The 14,631-nt window shown below is 32.2% G+C and overlaps 1 protein-coding gene across 1 annotated transcript; it reads left to right on the plus strand.

Annotated features, from left to right (window-relative positions):
- The first annotated feature begins 7,526 nt into the window (after positions 1 to 7,526).
- LOC127708158 (perlucin-like protein) lies at positions 7,527 to 10,542 on the plus strand. The gene is made up of 4 exons (XM_052213000.1): positions 7,527 to 7,578; positions 8,591 to 8,679; positions 9,386 to 9,491; positions 10,310 to 10,542. The coding sequence occupies exons 1-4, from the start codon at positions 7,527 to 7,529 to the stop codon at positions 10,540 to 10,542; spliced, it is 480 nt and encodes a 159-aa protein (XP_052068960.1).
- Positions 10,543 to 14,631: the final 4,089 nt, after the last annotated feature.

Raw genomic sequence — 14,631 nt, forward strand, 5'->3', positions numbered from 1 at the left:
CCTAACAACAAGCTCCTGACTTAGGACAGGTGCATACAAATGCAGCGGGTTTAAACGTTTTAACAGGCGTCAGCCTTCACCCTAACCTGGGACAGTAGCGTAACATTACAACATAAAAAGACACACCATGAAATATCAATTGAAATGGCTTATCTCGATCAAAAAGACATTTTAACAAAAACAAGTAAACATACACTGAACGAATAAGTTTGATCTATGACACAATATAAATATAATATTAAAACGTAGGTGCCTATATAACATAGACGTTACAGGTAGTAATAAAAAAGATGTAGGAAGAGTGTCAAGAAGACAACTCTTACCTGGGACGAAATGGCGTTAAATAAAACAACGTAGACAGGTAAATTTGAATATCATAATTTTGTTGTTAGGAGTATGGAAGACATTTTTTATAAAATTAATAAATTTGTTGTTCAGAGTACGAGTACAGAAGTGAAAATTTATCGTCATACTAAATACTTATCAAAGGTGGTAAGAATAGTGAGACGAGATATAACACAAAATAGTAAACATTTAATTACAGAAATTCATTACAAATTTTGTCAACAGGTCAAATTAACACAAAAGTACGATTATGGAGTACTTGCAGTTACTGAAAGCTAGTTAAAAGCCAAAAACAATAAACCATTAAAAATCATGCACCAGAGACTGAAATCAATTAAAACACATCCCAGGGATTTAGTGTTTTAACGCCATGGACATTGAAAGAAGACATGACTCGTGCAATGCCAAAAAAAAAGTATCGACAGGCAGTAGGATCGTTAGGATTTAGCCTTATAATAAATATGTATCATGATAAAGATAGATAAAGAAATCTCTAAATAGAAAATTAACGTGAATGTGTATTTATACATCCCAAAAACCATTCGTAAAGAATACAAATTTAGTTATGTTTTAATTTGTTGATGAAAAAATCGATGTTAGTGCCAAAACAATTTTCAAAGATCTTATTACAACATTAATAAGATAACCTTTACTAATAAGTTAACTCGGAAAATTAGAATTTAAAGGCCAACTGATTTTTTTTAATTATTTATTATAAGCTATTATCTTTTATCTATTAACTTAGCAGTCTAATATTTCAAAGCTGTAGCCGACTGACGTGTAATGTGTAGATCCAGAAAATACTGTAACGCTTACTTCCATTTTTATTTAAAGTAGAAAAATGAATATAATTTTACAGATCATGCAACAATAAACTTCTATAATTTCTGTTAAATCCTTCAATGATTTCCATCAAAATGTACTACTGAAAGGGATTGATACTCATAACGACACAAAAAAGCACAGAATATTAAAATGGTCTTCCAATAAACATTGCAATCAATTTTGATTCCAATATATTGTTTGATAGAATAGATATAGTTTAACGGGACACGCAGTTTACACTAAAACACAATATATAACGTCTAGTTCTAACCCTTACTCTTACCCTTACCCAAACACTATCTAGTTTCTGATATGAAAAGCATATTAACTATGTATGCTTGAATTCGTGTACAAGTGAACAGAGGGGAAATGAAATACAATTGTACTTTCTTAATTTTTAAACATTAGAATAATCCATAGGTTTGATATAAATTAGTAAGTAATGGTACATATATAGGTTTTGTTTAAAACATTTCGCAAAATGAGCATTATTATGTTACATCATGAACACTGGCACTGACTTTTTTTAAGACGCACGTTTCGTATACAAAAGACCCATCCCTGACGATCGAATCCAAAAAATTAAAAAGGGCAAATATTGTATGCAGTTGAAGAGCATTAACGTTCAAAGAATTAAAAAATACCTAGCTTTTATCCTCTTTTATTGAATTAAGATAGAGAATAAGCGACGTCTGGTTTGCTCAAAACAATCTCCGGTGTCAATTGATAGCAAAATGCACACTGATTCCTTAAAGATGTGATTTCTATATTTTTGCTTAAAATGAGGGAGGTAGTTTGCAATTTCTTTTTGGAAGTTACAACGTCCAGTTTGAGATAATAGGTTACTTCAATTTGATTCCAAAAATATATGTTTGCATTTTTTTGGGTTGTTTTTTAATGCATAAAAAAAAAGCAAAGTAACGTCTATACCTATTCCGAAAACCTAAGAAATTCAAAAGTATTATTTACCAACATTTAGAAAAACACAATCACAATATTAAATTTATCAGATTCCAACCACTCGAATCGATAAATAAACAACAAGGGTAATCGCCTAAACAATTTGAAGATTCTCGTCAAATTATCGAACTGTCTTGGATAAAACGACTGCAGACAGTATATCCCTTGGGTCTAAATGACAATATAATGGGACAAGGGAACATATCTAAAACTTCTTCTATTGATATCATTAATATTGTTGATAACATACAACGTAATGATAGGTCTCATGGCAAAACGTATCAATCGAAATCAACGAATTAAGCATCGCAAGAATTATACACTTGATGATCTCCTATGTATATTTAAAAACAAAGGTAGTCATCAATTATTATGTACACTGGGTCGAATGCCAATTAGTAAATTACATGATATTTTCAGAGTGCGACACAATCTCGTTCTTCAGCCTATTCTTTTAATATTCGCGTATAATTACAGCTTTTTGCCACCATAGGCTGTTCCCGCGTATCGATAATTCTGAAGATCATAAACGGAATTTTCTTACAATTAAATATAGTAACAGAGGTACTGATTTCATCGAGTATATTTAATGACTCTACCATTCAAAACTCTATACATCCCTATTTTGATAACACAGAACAACCTATTATTTTTGGTATACACACAATAAACCCAGCAGAAGTTTACTTTTTAATTATACGCTAGTAACATTAGACGTCAGTGTAGAAAATAATACTCTTCTAACTTGAGACGGTGAATTTGCAAATTTTAGATATGATCCCTATGGCTATGTTATTACGGTGGACCTCAACATCGTTCAAGACCAAGAGGTTAAAAACTTTTTGAAAAAAGGACCGAAATATCGTCCTCTATCTAAAATAGATTAGAAACAGTGTCGTCAGGTCATAAAAGATGCTCTTTTATCGTATTGTACAAATTGTTGTAAACGGGAAAGATCTGAAAAAAAAATCTTGATTCTCATTTAAATAAATGTATGAATGTTATGGATATTCGAATATCACATTTTGAAAATGATTTAGGAATGAATTAAAGAGTACATAATACACCTATTTCTAGAATAAGAAATTAAGTTCAAGTACTCGCAAAATGGTTTGTGTAAATCTGATTGCAAATATATTTGAAAATCATTTAAAGACTTTTCCTCTAATGAGAAAGGTAAATATACTAGATATTCTTATTGGAGGTGTGATGAGATGATTGAGGCTTTTCATATTCTCCTAGATAATATTTATGTACGTTTCGGCAATAAACTTTATCGACAGGTTGTAGGTATTCCTATGGGCACCAATTGTGTCCCTTTAATGGCAGACGTGTTGGCATGATACGGGTTATGTTCTTTTCGTATATTTTATGATGGTATGATACTAAACGCCTAACTGGAGGGATTGTGCTTGATTTTCATATGATGAAGACATACTCTCTCAATCAGTTTAATTGATGTCTGGAGCTGGCATGTCAGTAACTGCTAGTAGTCCTTTTTTAATCTATGTTATCATTGTCATTTTGTTTTGTTTCTTCTGTTACCTATTCTAACATCGGACTCGGACTTCTTTTAAACTGAGTTTTACTGTGCGTATTACTGTATGTTTGTTTATGCTACATTGGCTAGAGGTATAGGGGAGGGTTGAGATCGCACAAAACATGTTTAACCCCGCCGCATTTTTGTGCCTGTCACAAGTCAGGAACCTCTAGCCATTGTAAGTCGTGTATATTTTTTTTTAACTTCGGTTCATTTATATGTTTCGAAAATAGTGTGTCTTCCATTTTCTCTGAAGTTGTATACATTTCTGTTTAGGGGCAAGCTAAAGCCCGCCTTTCGCTGTGTTGAAGACCCATTGGTGGCCTTGGGATGTTTTCTGTTCATTGGTCGGGTTGTTGTCTCTTTGGCACATTCCCCGTTTCCATTCTCAATTTATTGTTCTTGTACTGTTATGAATAACAGTTTATCACAAAACTCAGTAAAGACCCGTCTAAATTGCATTTAATTGATTAAATCAAACAACACTTATTATTATCTTGATGATATTTTTCGTTAAATAATCAAGAATTGTCTAAATAAACTGCCGAAATTTACCCAAAGGAACTTACTATAAATGAATCAAATAAAAACGGAAATAACTGTCCTTTCCTAGATTTAGATATTTCAGTTTTATACGGGAAACTCTATACACATATTTACGACAAGAGTAACAATTTTTTGTTCCCTATTGTTAATTTTCCTTTTTGGACGACGATGTTTCTTTGGCACCATCTTACGGTGTTTATATATCACAACTTGTTCCCTATGCCGTGTCTGTTGTGACGTTTTGAATTTCAATGAATGTTATCTATGAATTACTGTTAAATTATTAAGTCAGGGATATCGTTACCACAAATTACTTAAAACCTTTACTAAATGCTTCCATAGATACGAAGATTTGGTTTGGAAATTTGGTTGTACCTGTAGAAAACGTATTTCAAACGGGATGACACATCCTAATTTTTACTCAGATGTTGTGTACCGGTAACGGAAATTTATATACGATCCGGGTAAATTTATCGATCCTTTGAATAAACTTATTCTAAAAGGTCACCAATTCAACACTATACTTAGATGTTTGATTTTTTTGTTATTGGTATTAATATTGATTTTGTTATCTGTAAATCAAAATCAATCTAGATATTATTTTCATATACATATACACATTCATGGCTCTACAATCTGTCAGTACCTGTATCTTTGCATTGCACAAGGTCATGTTTTTATCTGACTGTTATTGACGTCATTACACTAAATCATTTGGATGTTGGATGTGTACTGATTGATATTTTAGTCTTAGATGCATGATTTTTTTATTAGTTGTTATTGGCTTTGAACTAGCTGTCAGTAACTGTGAGTACTCTCAGATCTATACTTAGTTGTTAGGGATATATAAATACCCTGCTACGTCCGGTCTGTGCTTTTGTTATATGTGTTTCTGCTTTTTATCGATCTGATGAGTTATGATTTTTACAGTTTGTTCTTATGTTGTACTGTTACACCACTGTTCAAGGTTAGGAGTAAGGTTGACGCCTTCAAACAAGTTTAACCCCGACACATTCTGTATGCGCCTGTACGAATTAAGTAAAATATTAATACAATTATATACAAAATTAAAACAACACTGTAGAAGCCTCATAGGTGCGAATCGCACATTAGAACCCACCTGCACCAGGAATGTCATAAGCCAAAAACCCGATAGCTCGATGGTCAATAAAAGACCAAAAGGAACATTATAGCACAAAAATGAAAATAAAGGGAAAATGTAAAGTAAATAAAAAGATACACAGATTCAACACATACAATCCAAAGACAATCTTGTTTTATTTTGTGAAGGAGACAATGAATATTTATCTATAAGGTCTTGATACTTTCCGATAAACTGTTCAGGAAAATTATGAAACGAACAGTTTTGTCAATAGAAAGCACTGACAAGGATTGATCAAAACAACACAGACGCTCTGAAAGAAAATATAGCAACAAGTAATATACATGTATAAAACAAAAGTAACAACAATCACCACTTAACTTAACACAACACTTAGGGTAAACACAGGTTCCTCGGAAGGTAAACAGTGTTTGGATCAGCTTCATGTTACACATGGAAAGTACAAAGACATTGCTAAGTTCATTTATGATGCCATTGTCATCACCGATGAAAAATAAACAAAACCCTGGAATGTCGTATCAGCTGTATACCTCATATTCAAATTGCGCTGAAATGTAATTTTGATTTGATTAAAGGTCAAAGTTCACAATGGGAAAATTGAAATCAATAAATATAAAGAAACGTTAACAAATTAGTTGTTGAATTGGTTTTTGAACCACAATTGTTTTTTCTTTTAAATCTGAAAACGCAATGAAAAAAAGGTTCATGGAGCCTGAAAAAATCAAGTGCTATTAAGATACAAATACACGAAATCTTCTGTATATAAGTAGTTAGATACAGAATGGAAGTCAGCAAGTGGCGCCATCCTAATTAACGTAATTTGTCAAACCTAAGGTGATTGTTGTAAACCTTGCAGCCACTGATATTATTGATAACAGCAATAACGACGCTGATTACAAGTATTCAACAGGATTTCATGCACATTCATCTTGTTGTAGTTCTTTCTAAATGTCAAACATATTAAATAATCGTGAACGATATGTGTAAGAGACAAAGGAAGGCTAACGCAACAAAAACAATTATGATTTCAAAACAAAAAGAAAAAACGACGAGAAGATAAAGCAATAAGAACCCTACAAAAAACCGGAGTTACACATATGTGTTCTGGAAGGATAAGCATTTACCACCGTCCTACGTTGTGAAAGTAATATATTAGGTTGTTTTACTGAATATTGGAATCTTTAATTGAAAAATAGCAGTACAAAATTGGCTAGTTCTTTGCTTCAATATGCCAATTGTTTTAGACATAATGCATATTTATGTGTTTATTTAGGAAAGATAAGTGATTTATTGTATTATTTAGACTGTTTTTACAAATACCAATTGTTTTGATCGACTCAATTTTCTACTCAGCCATATAAGTTAAGATAACTCTTACAGGAAATTTTTTTATAAAGGAATGTTAATGAAATTTTCCTTTTTTACTTGCAGCAGGAAAACAAGTTCGGTGACACCATTTTTTCTTTTTAGTTTTTAAAAACATATTATAAAACCTATCTTCATATGTTATTTTAAAGTTTTATAGGATAGATTTCTAGTATGAAAGGCAATTCCCTCTGACACAAGTTATCTTACCAAATATCATATTAAACCCCGTGTTCAACTCCAAAACGATCAACATATTTTCCTTTCAAAAGCTTTGCCATCATTGAGCACCTGTTAATGATTATTCTGGAAATGTTTATTGTGCGCACATACATAGGTTTCAAATGATATCAGGCTGATAAATTTGTACGCAAGACGCGCGTTTCGTCTACAGAAGATTCATTAGAAGTGCTCATAATAGATGTTCCGATTTACATTCTAATATTTCTCCTCACATGCCTTGTGTACCGATAAATATTCTTATTTATATTCCAAATATTCACATATGAAGTCTCGAACTTTGGCTTTTATCCTTATCCTGATAAATGTTCCAAATTATATTCCAAATAATCTTGTCCTAAAATTTAAACTTTTTATTAAAATGGTCTTTATAGATACCAGTCTTACAACAGTTCTACATTAATCTTCAATATTTGAGGAGACCTTGAGTTTGTTTCTGGTCGAAATTTTACACCTACATTCCAATCTGTCTGCAGTTTCTTTGACATCACGAACTTATCAAAATGAAGATAATACAAGAATATAAATATCGCCTTCAGAAATGCAACATGCTATCTTAAAACTGCTGCTTCATATATCAAAATGTCTTCTGTTTGGATAAAACTTTGTGTTCTAGCATTTGTGACCACGGTTGGTAAGTCATTTTTTAATTATCATTAATGTACTGATTCTTCAAGATTAAATCTGTAATTCATAATTAAATGCTTATTTATGTAATTTCATTTAAGGGGCATTAGGGTTAGGGTAATGTTTAAGGTTAGACTTAGGGTAGCTGTCAAATTCATGCACACTAATTTTACCCAATTACAAATTATCATATTTGATTTAAATCATAGTAAAACTTATCTCCAAATTACAAAAAGTGCAAAAGAAATAATTAACAATGCATACACTCGTTAATGTACAGCAGCATTTCGTGCGTAGAGACCAGATGTCATCTAATTATCCATTGAAATGACCCCCAAGGACTGTCGGCCGTCAAATAACCTGATACAAACGAAATGTTTTTTAGCTTATTTTGACAAAATTGAACCAAACCGACTTCTTATAGCGAAATATTATTCATACTACTTTTCCCATATTGTACGTGCATCTGGCGTACAACGTTATAAGCCTCGTATCTTTGATGAAATTTTTGAAAAAAAATCTATCATGTATCAATTTTTGTCTAATGTGTAAAAGCATTGACCGAAGCAGATTTGTAATTAAACGCTTCATATGTAAGTGCACACGGTCGACGTTATTACAAAGTAAGAGTCAACACATGAGATTACGTGAAATCAAAGTTTTTCCTATTTTTTTTTAAATATTCATATTATTGTTATTAAGTAACTTTGTCATAAAAAAAACGTGCAGTTATGGATGTGACGGTTTATTGAGACAAAGAACACCATTACTCTGATTATCAAATAATGGAATCTCTATGAAACGGTGTTTCTTCGTGATGCAAATAAACCGAGTGTCGAAATAAATTGTATCACTCAAAATGTAATTTATATTATTCTTCTTTGACATTTGATTTTGATTGACTTCCTTGAATGTGATAACTCTTTTCATATCATTTGTTTATATAAAATTAGACACTTTTCAACACTCATATTTTGTATGAAAGGATACATGCAAATGCATAATTATTTTTGTTTCAGTATTTTGCGCATGTCCAAATAATTGGAGTCATTATGAAGACAAATGTTTCTTTCTAAGCCGTGACAACGAGACATTTGCCGATTCACTGGTGAGTTAAAATGAAAAAAGAAGAGTGAAGGTTCCGAAAATAAATTTTTATAAATTTGTTTTCATATTATGATTTCGATTGTTTAATTTTGATATAGAATTACTCTCTTTGTATTGCACGCTGTATTGAGGGTGTCCTATTCTCGATTTTGAAAGAGTGTGGGTTCCAATGACGGATGATGTATGCATAGCAGTAGTCGCTAACCCTTTAGACACATCCAGTCTCGCTTCTTTTAGACTTCATGTCAATCCCTCCGGTTTTGTTTTGTTTTTTGTTTTTGTTTTTTTACCTTGATTTGCATTTTCTTAATATATTTAGAAGATTTGAAAATCGGCAAACTTCTGCTGCCTCACATTAGACATCACATGAACTTGTATATGAAATTAATAATTTTGAATTCATAAATAATAAGCTTAATGGACTGCAACTTTAGAATAACACAATTACATAACATAAGTAGCAGGAAATACATCTTAACAATTTAACATATTTTATCATGGTTATACCAAAGCACTTGGTAATGTAGGAATTGCCGTTTATTTCAAACGTGTAAGCATGATTAAACGTATATGCGGTTTTTCGAGGGAGGGATATAACAAAAAATATCATGTTAATTTTTGTCATTCAAATTAATCGTATAATATCAACATGATCAATAAATATTTGTTTTGTAATTTGAGAGTTATATTTTAATATCTTTTCTCAGAAACTATGTGAAGTAATTGGACGTCAATATGGAAGATCGGCATCATTAGCTACCGTTGATGATGCGAAAACACAACAGTTTCTTACAGATTTAATGATCAAAATAAGTAAGAATGAGTAGACGTTATATTATAAATAACTGATGAAGCACAACTTTTCTCCTCTATCTACCTTAACCTGAAAACAAATATTTTTGTTTAAGGTACTATAAAGCTTGGCTGTCATAACGACTACAGTTTTGTTTTGTTATGGTTTTATGCTTGTACAGTAATTGAATATTAAAGCTTCGTATACATAGGAGTTTTTCTGCATTTCGTAGAATTAAGAACATGGGTTTTGCTTACTCCCTAATTATTGAGGATCCTTCCCATACTTAGGAATAATTGACTGAGTCTTTGTTGTTTTAACATTTAAGCATTTACTTTTGCAAAGGTTTAAATTTGTTGACGACTTCATTGTTTGCATTTAGATTAAGCCCAATTTAAAAAAATTTTTTTTAACCTAGATGTAATGAAGTTGTTCTATGAATTACCGTACAAGACAATTAGTCAACTGCGATTGGCAAACTGCAGTAAAGCCATTAAAATGGGGGTTATACGAGTACATTGATTAAATCGTTTTCTCTACATCTCATATTTTATTCAAAACAGAAATTATTAAGTCAAACTGAAGACAAATTACGAATGAGAAATATAAAAACGCTCATACAAAAACAATGACTTACAAAACAGACAAGGACATCATGAGGTCAATTCTTTCACGCTTACTTGTTCAAATAGTAGGAAGTCATAGAAAAATACAAAAAATTACTTAACAATACAATTTTGAAAAGGAATATTTAATGAATAGAATTTTGCAAGTTTTGTTTAAGAGCAGCAATATGAATTTGAATAGTGATTCAAAACCATTTTGTTTGTTTTATCAGATTCCATTGGAATGTACATAGGATTAAATGACCTTGTAACTGAAGGGACATTTCACTGGGTAGCCAACGGCAAGCAGGCAACATACTTTAACTGGGGACCTACCCAACCAAACAACAGAGGGGGAAACGAAAATTGTGTAGCTATGCGAGTTGATCCTGTTATAGGCTTCAATTATTCTTGGACAGATGGTCCTTGCACGGTTCCAACCACCTACATTTGTGAAATGGTGTAAGTACTATTGCAAAGGAATCAATTTAATTACAGTACATGTAACGCTGTGATACTAGTATTCTAGCGATTAAAAGGCAATACACGTTACAATGTGATATGCGACTTGATGCTGTTAATGGCTTCAAATTTTCTTGGACAGATGGTTCTTGAACAGTTCCAACAAAATAAATCTGTGAAATGGTGTAAGAACCATTCCAAAGAAATCGAATAAACTCAACACCTATTATCTGGTATATTTACAACTGCTAAAACATGATAAACTGGTTTTTTTTTTTAGATTTTTAATGTTGTTTTCTATCGCGTTATCAGCACGTTGTAGATTTTTAAATTCAAAAATGTGCTCTCTGTCCACAAATTATCGTCATGGAGTGAACGAGTATCCATAATAATAAATTCATCATATATACCAGGATTAAAATTTTGAACACCAGACGCATGTTTCGTCTACAAACGACTCATCAGGGACGCTCGAAAAAATGTTTAAAAAGTTGAAGAGCATTAAACACCCGAAGCTAGTGATAATAAGTTGTTTGAAGAATGGTTCTTCTTCCTTTACTATGTAAAGTGATTGACACAAAACAAAAAACAATATGTAGATGATCCCAACCAGGATCGTTCGTCGGATATTTGGAGTATGCTGTTATTACATAACGGTCCATCAATAAGGTTTTCGTTTCCGTAAACTTTTGAAAAAAGATGACTTCAACCTTACAATTAATATAAAAATAAGCAGAAGTAGTATGATTGACAATGAGACAACTCTCCACAAGAGACGAAATCAATTAGCTACTATTTGTCACTGTAGAGCCGTCAAAAATGCGCAAATCCCATACAGTTTAACAAGGGTATAAAAGCCCCTCAAATGACATATGTAAAACAATTTAAACGGCCTCATAAACGAAAATACATACAATATTTAAACAACGAAAGGCAACCACTGAATTACAAGCCTCAGACTTGGTTCATTTGTCACCTGCAGCTTCTGTCACTAAAATATTCCCCACATTTGAAAGAACATTATTGATATACATTTGATTTTTTCTAAATATTTATTTATCTATTTTAGGGCAGCAGATATTGGAAACCTTCTCGGATAGCCGTAATTGTCAGCAATTGTATTACATTGTACATGTCCGTTTATTTATTTATTTATTATATATCTATACCCAAATTCTTCTGTTGTTTTTATTTTATATACTAGTATTGTTTTTATCATGAGCTATTATCTTCTATTTATTAGCTTCGCAACCTGTTATTTCAAAGTCATAGCCGACTAACGTGTATTTCTGTAGAAAATGTGACACTGAAAGGGATAGATATTCATAACAACACACAAAAACAGAGAATAATTATGTTGATGGTCTTCCAATAAACCTTACAATCAACTTTGATTCCAATATGTTGTTTGATGGAATGGATAGTGTTAAACAAGATATACAGTATACACTGGAACACAAGACATAACTCATAGTTTTGATCTACCCTGACCCATACCCAAACATTATCTGTTTTCTGATATAAAACACATATGTTTAAATGTATGTACAAGTGAACAGCGGGAAAATGAAATACAATAGTACTTCTTAAACAGAATTCAAACATCACTTTCTTATATATCAAGCTGACACCTGTCATTTGTAATATATTATGTAATCAGAATAATCCATTTCACCAAAATGAGTATTATTATGTGACATGGGCACAGACATTTTTTCAGACGCTTGTTTCGTATACACAAGACTCACCAGTGACGTTCGAATCAAAATCGTTAAAAAGTACAAATAAATTACGAAGTTGAAGAGCATTGGGGAGCTTATATTTCACAGAATTCAAAAACACCTAGCTTTTATCCTTCTTTAATGTATTAAGGTAGATAATTAGCGACTTTTAGTTTACTCAAAACATTTCCCGTTATATGTCTTTCAACCTAATGCAAAGAACCCAATGGCTTTATCATGTTTAATTATAAAGTTAGAGCAAAGGTTCCAATTTAAAACGTACAATTTACCTAAAATTTTGACTTCAATTCCAAGGTCACAAAGCAACGATCTCATATCAAAATGTCTAAACAAAAATACTCGAAGATAAATTCAAAAAGGGGGAAGTCCATGAAACATGACGAAATCAAACGTCAGACTATACGTCAACAAACGGAACGAATGGTTACAACTGTCATATTACGAACTTGGTACAAGCATTTTACGAAGTGGTGGATTTACCGTTCTTTCTTACACTTTCTTACACTGGTTTCACGTTTATAGCTAGGTAGGTAAGTAGCTAGGTAAAACCCTAACTTTTATGACCGTTGTTTATAGTTCCGTTTTGTTAACAAAATTGGGTGTGCAACCCAAACAGACTCAATTTGTTAATATGACAGTAATTGGGATCCAGCAGGCAAAACTGTTTTAACAATTATCATTGACATACAATTAAATCTGATCAAGATGCCACAAAAAAGTTATTGTAGTTGATAGTAAATCTGACAAAGACGTCAGTATATAAAAACATTAAATGCGGTACAGTATACACTTTTCCGATAAAGTACGAATAAGTAAAATATTCATCAAAGGGTTTACAAAAAGAAAACAACATTGTAAAAACCTACTGGGACCGAATCGCACCTCTAGACCAACCTCCTCAGGAACACCCAACGCCAAAAACCAGATAACCGGATGGACAAAACAGGACCAAAAAGGAACAAATAAGCATAAAAAAGAGAAAACTATAAAGTAAACAAAAAGATAATCATCTTTAGCCCCTACAATCTCTAACTCTAGACCCTCTTGTATTATTTATACAATCTCTAACTCTAGACCCTCTTGTATTATTTATGAAGTAGACACTGACTATCTATCTTTAAGGTGTGATACATTCTATGAACGTTTTTAGAAAAAGGGTGAGACGTTCTTTGTCAAAACCCGGGACTATTAATTTTTGCTCAGACACCGATGCATTTACCAAGTCTTAGTAGCAGCTGCAAGCCCTTGAATATCAAATGAGCTGAGAAATATATACCCAATACGAGTTTGAAGTTTGTATATTGCTGCTAAGATGAGGAAAATTTATAATGTTAGAGTAGAAATCGTCTCGTTTGTCAAAGATTCTGGTACTGAGATGACCGTTGTAGTAAAATTCGAGGTATATGTCACTAAATGAAGCGGAGTAGCTGTTTTTGTTGTTTTTTAATCTATTGTTCATAAGGATGAATTAATGGGACCCAATCCGAAAAGTGTGGATTGTATATTGAAAAAAAAATCATAAATATACCTCTTTGTGAAATTGAATGATCAAGCTTTGATCTTGTTTCTTAAAAGTGTCTAATGGAACTCTGACTCGTATGAAAATAGGAAAGTCGACCAGATGAGGTGAACAAGTCAGGAATATGACAGTTGTTATCCATTCGTTAGATGTGTTTGAGCTTTTGATTTTGCCATTTGATTAGGGACTTTCCTTTTTGAATTTTCCTCGGAGTTTAGTATTTTTGTGATTTTACTTTTTTCTCATATGATGCCTACACTCTGCTGGTTAGCAGACTTTAGGTCTATGTATTGTTAATGAAATATATACTAAACATCTTGTTTTGAACATTCGTTAAATAAAGGCAACAGTAGTAAACCGCTGTTCGATAGTCAAACTAAAACCGAGGGAAACACATCAACTATAAGAGGAAAACAACGGAACAACAGAAACACTGAACTTCACCAAAAGCAAACGCCAACATACATAAAAACGGACTGTGTGATCACAACTGCCATATTGTTGACTTGGTACAGGACATTTTAAGAAAAAATGGTGGGTTGAACCTGGATTTAGGGCTAGCCAAACCTCCGGCTCATATCAATGTTGAAAATACAGCTAAAATGACAACACTATGTGACAGGAATACAGTACAAACAAACGCAAGAATTTCAGCCCAGAGAAAAACATAATATAAATAATATAATAGTACATTACAACATGTTAGCCACAGAATAACAAACGAACACCTCCCATGAATTTACGACAGCACACCAGGACACCACAAACGAAATATAAACTGCGCGTCACATGAATAGATCAACGTCACAAAAAGTATTATTTTTAACGTTTA

The sequence above is a fragment of the Mytilus californianus genome, unplaced genomic scaffold (genome assembly GCF_021869535.1).
Source record: "Mytilus californianus isolate M0D057914Y unplaced genomic scaffold, xbMytCali1.0.p SCAF_7, whole genome shotgun sequence".
Classification (NCBI taxonomy): domain Eukaryota; kingdom Metazoa; phylum Mollusca; class Bivalvia; order Mytilida; family Mytilidae; genus Mytilus; species Mytilus californianus.

Excerpts from the sequence above, each read along its gene's own strand:
- LOC127708158 (XM_052213000.1), top strand. The coding sequence starts at position 7,527 with ATGTCTTCTGTTTGGATAAAACTTTGTGTTCTAGCATTTGTGACCACG. Across the intron at positions 7,579-8,590 it reads AGCATTTGTGACCACGGTTG|TATTTTGCGCATGTCCAAAT; the intron begins GTAAGTCATTTT and ends TTTTTGTTTCAG. Across the intron at positions 8,680-9,385 it reads AGACATTTGCCGATTCACTG|AAACTATGTGAAGTAATTGG; the intron begins GTGAGTTAAAAT and ends ATCTTTTCTCAG.